The sequence below is a fragment of the Stegastes partitus genome, unplaced genomic scaffold (genome assembly GCF_000690725.1).
Source record: "Stegastes partitus isolate 25-593 unplaced genomic scaffold, Stegastes_partitus-1.0.2 Scaffold1649, whole genome shotgun sequence".
NCBI lineage: Eukaryota > Metazoa > Chordata > Actinopteri > Pomacentridae > Stegastes > Stegastes partitus.
In genome coordinates this window covers 108,759-119,379 of record NW_007579380.1, presented here as the reverse complement: position 1 = coordinate 119,379, position 10,621 = coordinate 108,759, and the positions used below count along the sequence as shown (strand labels likewise).

The following is a 10,621-nucleotide window of genomic DNA, read 5'->3' as shown; positions in this document are numbered from 1 at the left end:
TTTAATGTCAGAAAACATCCACCTGCTGTGCCGAGCTTCAGTCCTTAACAGAGCAGGGAATATGTAGCATCACACCACGAAGATTGAGCTGCTACACACGACACTTTTCAGTTCTGTACAAAATGACTGTAAAATACAATGCAGCGCTTCCTCCTTGAAGTCTTCTGACTTGTTGTGATGAGCTGAGAGAATGGAATGCAGAGGGCTGCTTCAGCTTATTTAATTCAGTTTCTAAAGAACTCATTAGCAGACTTCCCGGCATGCATTGTTTGCGAGTTAAAACTCTGCAGACACCCCGCTGCTTTGTTTTTTTTGAAGGAAATATTAATTATTGAAACCTGCTGTGTGTCTTCAGTACATGTTAAATTATGTTTTGCTTTTTCCTACTTATAATAATGACAACAATGTAAAACACAATGAAGGCTAGTATGAAATTCCACCCCACCCTCCCCAAACTTGCAATTAATCAAAGTCACATAGAGAACTTCCATAAGTCACTGTGCATGTACTCAGCTGTAAGTTCATGTCAAAAGAAGAGCTAACGCTTCGAACTGAAGAAATAAAAATGGAAGGATTGTTGATCCAGCTTGATGTTGTACGTTAATTAAACATGTATTCTCAAGCTAATTTAACTCAGCTGTTTCTGTGTTTTAAAACAACTTGATTAAATTATTAGCAGGTTGACCCAGCTTAAAATAATTTGCAATGTAGAACCAGATGTCCTCTCTTGGGCGGAGAAGTCAACAATTTTTCGTGGCTTCGTGTTGCTCATCCACTAAAGTTCCTGCAGTGGCGTCGTCACAACTGACCCAGGATCAGCCCTGCTTGACCCAACAGACTGACCTTTCTGGGCCAAGTAGTCTTTATAGTTCCGGGTCAGTAGAGTGTAAAGAAATGGATTGATGCAGCTGTTCCCGTAGGTCAGACATGTTACAAAGAAATTGACATAATTGTGAGCGGCTGGAGACAAAGCCCTGAGGGACTCTGGAGAGAAGAGTTTGGCTAGCTGCCATCCCCAAAAAGGTAAGAAACACGCCCAGTAAGCGACTACAATACTAAAGATCATCGATACAACTTTTTGTTTGAGTCCTCTCCTCCGAACAGAGCGGCTGCTACCTCCTAAGCTCGCCTGCGCTGCCCAGTAGCGCCTGGCTAGCCCTGCATACAACCCAACGATTACCAATCCAGGGACTAAAACGCTCGTGAAAAACAGCACAGTGATATAAGCCTTGAAGGCCTCCTGGGTCCAGGTTGGGAAGCAGATTCTCTTAACCAAACCAGCCACAGTGGGTTTGCCCTCCCTGAGTCGAATCATCACCATCATGGGAAGCGTCAGCACGAACGCCAACCCCCAGATAATCCCTGCGGCCAGCCTTCGGTTGCGGGATGAGGACCTGTGAGCGCTGAAGGGCCTGGCGACGGCGCGGTAGCGTTCCAGGCTCATTGCAACCAAAATGAAGACACTTGCGTGCATGGTGAGGAGGTCGAGACTCAGCAGGATGCGACAGCCGGCTTCGCCGAACAGCCAATCGTGGGCGAAGTAGGTGCAGACGACGAAGGGGATGGTGGAGAGGTAGAGCAGGTCAGCCAGCGCCAGGTTAACGATGTAGACGTACATAGAACCCGTCCGTCGCAATGCGGCCGAGCGCGTGATGATGAGCGTGTATGTGTTGCCAGCCACACCCATGGCACACATGATCATCAGTGTGGCGCCAAGCAGGGACGTCACCCACAAGCCTCCACTGCCTCCAGAACCACCACCACCACCCCCTTGGGACTCTCCATCTCCAGCCCCTGGGCTCAGGCTCAGGCCCAGCTGGGGAGTGATGGTGGCATTAAGAGTGAAGTTCATGGCAGGTTTAAAGATCAGAGATCAAAGGTCAGGCTCCAGTGTTGACGCAGAACTCTTTGATCGGTGGTTCCTACAAAAAATAAAAGCTTTCAAGTCTGTGTGGACATTTCACAGTGTTTGGTGAAATACAGAATGAAGATGGCAGTGGAGCGTAGAAACAGTCAAATGAACTTTTCTGTGAAGAGCAAACATTGCTTGTCACTTTATGAGATTTGATTGAACCTTGTTTAAACTAAATCCAAGAGAAAACGTACAGGGGCTGTCGGTGCAACGACAACTCCGTTAATCCACAGAGGAGATGAAAGTAGAACCACTGACATGGTTAAAAGCATCAGTGACTACAGCTGCTTGTAGCTTGCAGTGCTTATTCCCAAATATAAGGTCGTCAACACACTCGTGATCCCGAACATCTCTGAAATCGACACAGCCATGAAGCCTCCAGGAAAGATTTAAGCCATCGAGACACCTCGGACGTGAGAGGTGTTCTCAGTTACAGAGTACGAGGATTTCTCTGTCGGGCTTTGGGCTGAAGTAGATCTGACATGGGTCATTTGGGAGCAGCAGGGAGGCGCACTGCCTTTCAGCCGGACAAACTGTGTTCAAAGTCCTCGATGGCAAGATCCTGCAGTGCCGAGATGTGCTTGAGAAGACATCTCCAGAGCAGACTCCACGGCAGAGGAAAGAAACTCTCTCCTGATTTCTACATTAGCGTCTTGAGTAGCTTTCATATATTTAATAACTCCTTGTCCAAATTGCACAAAGGACGACTGAGTCAGCAGCTGTAATGCATCCAGTCAGCGTTCATCTCGTCTTTGTACAGCCCTCTGTCCTAATGAGAACATTCAGATACAGATCCTTTGTTAAATCCAATTCATTCATGATGCTCCCCCGCAGCTCTTCTCCGTGAATTCACTCGGTAGAAGCCGAGCCTTCGCTTTCTTCTTGAATCTCAAGCCCCACGTTATCTCCCAGTTTTGATAGAAGACTGTTGCGTCTTCGTTCCTTGGGAGTCTTCTTGGTTACGGTCCTCTCCTCCCTTCTCTCCTCTGTCCTCCCTCTTTCTCACCAGGGTGAAAAACTAGCATGGGCCTATAGATTTATGTGGTATTCCTCCCGGGCCTCAACCTGCTGTCTGTGAGCACTGAGGTGTAGTTTTAGACACCCAGAAATCGCTGGCAGGGGCAGCCGTCTACAAACACATGAGGTAACCAAACACATGTGCATCAGCAAAGTCGGGGTCATTCCCCAAAACGAGTACAACTTCTGCTTATTTTAAAAGTAACACAAGCTCTAAATTTCTCAGCAGTTAAGTCAGTGTGACATCTGAAGAAGAGGATCATGTAAACTGTTTTTAAAATGACTTAATGCTACCAAATCCACACAGTTCTGAAAAGAAAACCCTTGACAACATTTGGAAGAAATATTCTTTTTTTATTTAGGGTTATCAATAATTTCATATTCTATCTCAATCAGCCAAACATCGAAACACCTTTAAAATAAATGGACACATTAACATGAGTACCTGTTAAACTGAAAGAAGAAAAAGAAAAGGGGGAAAAAAAGTACCATTAAAACTGTCAGCTGAGAAAAAAACATAAAAAGATTACTGCGTGTTTTAACAAACACTTAGTATATGTTCTTTATGCCACATGGAGGTGCTGTTAGACCATCCAGGATTTTGTAGTGTTTCCATCTTTTCCGTCCCGGCGCATTTACAAATCTGCTTCATTGTCATTGTACATCTTTAACGGAAGCTTAAATACAGTTTTCTAAAAAAGAAAACTTACAAAACCATTGATGACATGTTGAATTCATGATAAAACTGTATCGTAGCATGTCTGAAGATATTACTGGGCTTGGAAGATAAAAGAAAATAAAGTTTGGTCTTGTACGAGTCCATGACGAGTGGTTTAAAAGCTTCAATAAACAACCAATGAGCAACGTTGCTGTTGAGTAGAATAATTGCCAATCTACCCCTGACCACAGGGAATGGAACAAGCTTTATTTCTGTCCTCACGGCCTGCACCTGGGGCTGGACCCCTGTACCTTTTTCACAGCAGATATTTTGAAGTGTCATAGCAAAAAAAAAAAACAACACAGCTCCATTTAACAGCAGTGAGCCAGCATGCACGACACCAGGACCCTAGCAGCTAAATGGAATGCAGCCATCGTGCTTTTCCCACTGTGTCATATCAAAATCTCTTCCATGAAAAGAGGCATGAACCCGAATAGCATGTAACCAATCATCAGTGACACACAATACAAGAGGACCAAGGCACTTTTCACCTTCAAGGCTTTTTAGAATTTGCATTTAATGTACAATAAATACTGTTTTAGGCTTTTAAACTTAGTCAGGATCCATCCTTTTCTGTCTTAAGTCTCCTGGCACAAAGGCAGTGCTATCACCAAAGAACACCGGCTCGGCATTCAAACATGACCAACGGAAAGGAAAAAGATTTGCAAGTGATCTTTTATGTGTGCAAACATCAAACAATAGCAAGTCACCGCCAAATTAAAGTCAAATATCAATGTGGCATGAAAGTGTTTTCTTCTCATGTACCAATCAGTGTTGCCTTGGTCCTCTTGTTTGCATTCCTAATCTCCCGGCCATCGCTCTGGGATTTAGCAACAAGCTCCGGTGTGACCACAGTGGTGATGAAGGTCAGATTTCAGGTCAGTGGCAGAACTTTTGTGGGTCCCGAGTCAGGACAGTGATGGGCGGAGAGGAGAGGAAATGGTCCCGCCGGTCCATCAATGTCTGTGCTTGAACAAGGCCTCCACTTGAAAACACACAAGAGTCCACAAGTTAGGAAAAAAAGGTACCGATACAGACAAGCCCTTTTGTATGACTAATAATTCATATATCAGCAGGTCACGTATTTTAATGTGTCCAATACTTTGATTTCTGACCAAATACCTGCAAAACTAATGGAATTGTCATGAACCTCCAGCCTCAGCCTCAGCCTCAGCCTCAGCCCTGGCCTCTCCCTCTCTTCTTCCTCCTTCTCTCTCCCCCTTGCTCCCCCTCTCACAGTCCATCCAACACAGATCGCAGCCTGCTTAATTGCAGGCATTGGAGACGGCTGCAGGGATCAGCTCACCTGTTCTCAATCACGCTCGTCCCATAAAAGCCCGATTCATTCCACCACTCTCTGCCAGACCATAGACCAGGGTCAGGATCATTATCAGGCTTCTGCAGAGCTTGATGATGAGCTGATCATTTGAATCAGGCGTGTTGGAAGAGGGAAACATCTAAAACATGCAAGACTGTGGCCCTCGAGGACCAGGATTGGAGACCCCTGCCATAGACAATGAAACCCCGTCTCCCTGCCCAGTCCCCCAGCTGTCTCCTACCTGAACCCCTGCAACTACGATACAGTCGCTGCCCCAATCCTGCCACAACCAGACTGTCCCTGCCGACAGCCCTGCTCCAGCTTTTCCCTGGCCCTCGCCAGACCACGGATTCCCTGAGCCTCTCTGCCCCCTTCAGTTTAGTCCCCCAGTCCCGTGAGCATCCCCGTCTTGTTGATTCAGCTTAGGTAATTCATCTTAGGATTTCTTATGTTTCTTCTCTGTTCTAAGTTTTGAGTTCTCCCTGGTTTTTGTATTTTCGTCCCTTTTTTGTATGAAGTCTGGTTTAACCCATTCTGTTTCACCCCCCTCGGTTACTTTCCGTACTCTGTATTGGTTTCAGTTTAATTGTATTGTTTAATAAATTCCTTTGAACACCTCACATCTGTGGCTGCACTTTGGTTTCCAGACCTGCCGTAATAGAAATTCCCATGATATGATAACATTCAGTGCTCATTACCATATCTGCTAACATGCTGGACAAGAACACAGTGGACATGTTGGACAAACACCAACATATTTTTGCCTTAACATTTACCTTGTTACTTCAAGAGTAAGAACCCATAACAAATGAGGGATGTCAACATTCCCTGATGGTCTAGCAGTTCAGATTCCTGGTTGTCACACTTGTGTTGTACAGAAGGAGAATCCTAGTGCCGATGATGAAATTTGCCCTTTCAGCCCCAAGACCCATAAAGTTTAGGCATTGCCATCTACTTCAGACTCTATTTAGGGGATCTTATCACAGCTGAACCTGCGCTCTGACCTGAACTTCCTTTGAGCTGGAATAGGTTAAAAAAAAAAATCATGGTGCTGTAATGTGTTGACAAGTTCAGACTTCTTCTTCCTCTTTTAACCATGTCATGATCTGGCTATCATTAGGCAGAGCATTAAAGTAATTTAAGAGTGTCTTTTCACCAGATAGGTTATCCAGAAACAGAAGTATGAACAACAGTTCTGTTACCTCCAAGTTATGAGAGTAGCCAAAGCGTACAAACTGTGCGGTCTGGTTGTTAACCAGTTTGGTGTTCACAGAGGCTCAGTCAAAAAAATCGTTTGTTTTGTTGCAGTACAGCAGACAAAGGTTTGAGGAAGCCATCCAGATAGTTTGTTTGTTACCTCATTGGGCTGAAGCCACGGCTGTGCAGGTGGTCTGTAGCAGTCAGAAACCAGGACAGGATGTAAATATGCAACCGTTCGCTTGAAGTGCTCGGGCTAATCAAGTCTCTCAAAACTGGGATGAGGGCTTTTTCAAAGGGCTGTACTCTGAAGCGAGATTAGTGGGTTATCGAGGTATGCTGAGCTTAAAGCCAGAGTTTAAATGTATGAAGTTTAACTTTAACGTGCAGCTGTCAGTTGGAAATAAGCAGCTGCATTGGTAAAATATTATATATTAACACGTTTAACAGTTTTCTATCAGTATTCCTGTCTTCATCATTTGCAGTAGCAGCGCTTTTTACCGTCACAACTATAACGACTTCTTGACTGAAGCAGCTGCACACAATCGTTTCATTTTGTGCAGAAGAAGTGATGCGTTAAACGTTCCTTTTTATGTGAACGCTCACAGAGTCTGAAGCAGAAAGTCTGAGTTGACAAAGAAAGCTGATAACCACCTTCGTGATACCCGTAATCTCTGGCTGGGGCTTTCGGTTTTGTCGATTCGGTTTACACAAAGAAAGCCTGGCTGTGTCAAACTGACGTCGTAGTACAGCCCTCAGGTTTCAGAAACTGGTAAATAAAGTTTACGAGAACAAACACAGCACTGTGATATTTTAAAAAATGATCATAGCCAGAATATTCAGGTTACATAACAGTCATTATTTTTCCCCAAGTTTTACTGGAACTGATGCATCAAAATAATGAAAACTTGTGTAATATAAGTCAGAACAACAAACAAGATGACTGGCGTCGTACTGTTTACCTGCAAGCTTCTAAAACACACGGTTGCAAATATTTACTTCAGTCCAACAGACTTTCCTGATAGTCTAGATATAAGGATAACTCACATCAGTGGAAATGACTCTTGAGAGTGAAGTTATTCCAGTATCCAGTGCCTGCATAAATTCCTATAATTAATGGCATGTACGTTTCCTTCAAGCAGTCAGACAACTTTAGTGACGAACACATTTTCAGTTTCCCTTGTAATTAATACTAAATTGCAAAAAACAGTCTTTCCTTCATCTGTGCTGATTAACATTTGTGACTTATTCTTTCCACTGTGCTCCCTTGGAGCAGGGCAGGTCTGTGATGTGACCTTTAAAGAAACAATATCAGCCACAAGAAGTAATCAGCAGCTCAAGCGATAAGCTAAAAGCCAAGACATATTTCGTGACTACATAAAATTCTTACTTGTGTACTCCTGAGGGGACATTTGAGCACTCATGACATCAGTGAAGTGTTTCAGCCAGTCCTGCTGGTCACTCTCTGTCTCGCAGGTAAACAGGAAGCAGCGGTCAGGTGTTTCTATGGTGATGCCGTGTTGCCAGGCACCATTGCAGTGGGTGCCAGCAGGCAGGCCGGGGGAGGCGTTGTAACCGTGGTCCCTGTTCCCCAAGAAAACTTCCCCTTTGGCAAAAGCATCCTTTAAACAAGAAGATAAAGAGATCAGCTGCAGAGAACAAATTCTTTATTCTGCATTTGAGAGCCATATTTTATTATATTACTGTAAACTAAGGGAGTTCACTGCATGAGCATTTATGTTTTGTTTCATATCTCTGCCTAATAATGACCAACTAGGGTAAGTTTGATATGAAGGAGTTTCTAACAACGTATCTAGTAACAAAGGTTTTGTTGTTGTCATACAATAATGACACCAGTAGTGACACCAAGTTTAAATAGTCACTCCAGGTGTGTTTGAGTAAGAAGTCTTACCGAATGTGGGTCTGTGTTGGACTCTAACCCTGATATACTCTGCAAAAGCAGGCTTACCAAGAGCAGTATGCAATACCAAAGCCATCCTGAGTAGGGATCGGACACTATGGTTTTGTCAGGGCCATTGCTGATTATTGGTAATCAAGGAGACCAATAACAGATATTTGGACCATGGCTCCTTCACCAATATTTTTGTTGACTACTGTTAAGGATGCATGTGAAAGGTAATCTATACTTCAGAATGTTAATGCACCATTCTCATTTTCCTTAAGAGCCATCATGAGAAAGTCTTCTGTGGTGCTTACTTCCTACCAGCCAGAGGTCTCCTTTGGTAGCTGAAGTGTGCTAAGATGGCATCACAGTGGATTAGTGGCTAATAATCTATGCCACTGGAGTGCTTATGAAGCAGCTGTCAGGATGATACCCATTGTTATTTCTGTGCTATTGATTGATAAGCCCGCGATTATTAAAGGAAGAGGTTTTGAAATGTTCAAAATTTGCATGACTGGCTCCAAATATCTGTTATTGGTCTCCTTGATTACCAATAATCAGTACTGGCCCTGATAAAAGCATAGCGTCCGATCCCTACCCAGGATGGCTTTTGTATGTACAGGGCTATATCCAGTTTTCATTCTGTGTTGACGTGTGTGTGTATATGTATGTTATGTGTGTACACAATTACACATATATTGGCTTTCCATCTAAACAGCTTTTATACAAGCCCCCTCCTTTATTAAATGACACCTTCTGAGGCGTTTCGGAGAGTGCATCAAAACCAAATCACTAGTTTATGCTTCATAAAGTTGCCTTGTTTTGTGTTTGACATTTCCTTGTGTGCCACTTCTCATTTTTGACGTGAAATTTAGTAACTCAGGATGAACCACATTCTTTTTAAGGGTGAAAACAAATTTGAAAATATTTGTTTTTATGAGCTGGAAAAAAAAACCTTTTGTTATAATGTAGCTCAGATTTTTATTTTTTTTTTTTAACAGTCCACTGAAACCGTCCTCCTCTGAGGTGATGAACCCTTTACATGTGTGTAATCCTAGCAAACTGGGGAAATGTTGGTCTTGTACTGTTCAGGGTATTTGCAGAGTATATCTGGGTTAGAGTCCAACAGACACAAGACTTCAGACACACCTCAAGCGACTGTGCTACTATATATTTAAACTTGATTCCCTCTGTATTTTATTCCACTGTGACCAAAAGCAGACACATCTCACTTTATTGTAAACAGAAGTGTGAACATATTGCTCCTACAAACACGGTGAATCATTGCGTACACACTTACCCAACATGCATAATTTAGCTACAATCCAAATGATCAAATTACACGCTTCAAGCAGCTTCCTCCACATATTCCCCGTCGACACTCTGCTCCACTACACTTCCTCTTTCTTTCATCTTTCAGTTTTTTCTTGTCCAACACTCTCGGGGCGTAAGCGGGACATTTCAGTCACTTAGCACCTATAATTATTGCACCTCTCCATTGAACTTTTACATCAGCAACAATGCCGAGCTGCTGCTGCTGATCAGGGCTATTTGATGTGTGTTTAGCCAAGACTTGGGCAATCTGAAGGCCTCTGGCAAAGTCTCTGTGATCACCACTGCAATAGAAATTCACTCTAATCATGCAGAATCTCCCAAAGCAGTCTCACTTCTACTGTGCTAAAGTCTGTGCTGTCTGTGGGAGCGCAGCTTTTTGCAGGGTGGCATTTAACTCTACTCCCAGGGTTCTTACTGTGAGGTCATGGCGCCATATGAATAATTACCCTGGGAATGAAAGTATATTATATTCAACCCAGTCATGACTTCACATTCCCAACGTCGTCTACTTAATCTAATTTTCTTGGTGGGAATAAACCCTCCCCCACTCTCCATGGTGCTCTTTTATACCTTTTCAGAGCACAAGATTACCAACATTTTTACTCCCCGTTTGGTATTCTGTGGTCTAAAAATCAAACCGGCGCAGCAACTACAGGCCTCAACTATATAAAGGTCTTTCTGATGTGTGCAGACGTTTGTGTGTCAACATGTCCTACCAGTGGGTCTTTGAAGTACATGAGTCGTCTGTGGTCCAGGGTAAACCAGCGTTTCTTGAAACCTTCTGTTTGCTACGTAGACAAACGGGGAAGAAACCGGACAAGTGAGACAGAGAAGAACTGCACAGTGAAACAAAGCAGCGTTGTGCTTGTACCAAAGGAGGCGTCTTTGTGGTTTTAAATCAGAAACCAAATCAAGCTCTGCTCTTAAGCTGGTGTTTTGTACGAACACTTCCAACAGACTGTCATATATTCGTTTGTGCCAAGTGTCTACACAATCTTAAAAAATGCGCCGAGACCAGCAAAAGATTTCTTCAGATTTTGTCAGTGATACAGGAAAGCAGAAACGACTTACTACTGAGTACCAGCAAATGTTTGTTTGACACTGTTTTGACAGTTTTAACCAATTAATTTGTAGTTTCTAGTCAGAGGAGACTAATTACAATGATGTTTAGAAAGTTTGTGGATCTTCTCCAGTTTAGGATAAACATGACATAAAGCATCA

At 43.3% G+C, this 10,621-nt stretch overlaps 2 protein-coding genes across 2 annotated transcripts in view; both read right to left on the bottom strand.

The window, feature by feature from the left end:
* Positions 1 to 775: 775 nt before the first annotated feature.
* On the bottom strand, positions 776 to 1,852 carry uts2r4 (urotensin-2 receptor 4). The gene has a single exon (XM_008301253.1). It carries the CDS (start codon positions 1,850 to 1,852, stop codon positions 776 to 778), a length of 1,077 nt encoding a protein of 358 aa, XP_008299475.1.
* A 1,410-nt stretch (positions 1,853 to 3,262) lies between these two features.
* Positions 3,263 to 10,621, bottom strand: part of LOC103371798 (arf-GAP with dual PH domain-containing protein 1) — a 29,231-nt gene continuing 21,872 nt past the window's right edge. Inside the window, exons 9-11 of the mRNA XM_008301250.1 lie at positions 10,117 to 10,188; positions 7,553 to 7,784; positions 3,263 to 4,632 (exon numbers count right to left, since the gene is read on the bottom strand). Of these exons, the coding sequence (XP_008299472.1) occupies positions 4,604 to 4,632; positions 7,553 to 7,784; positions 10,117 to 10,188 (333 nt within the window). The 3' untranslated portion in view covers positions 3,263 to 4,603. The remainder of the gene's footprint in view (positions 4,633 to 7,552; positions 7,785 to 10,116; positions 10,189 to 10,621) is intronic.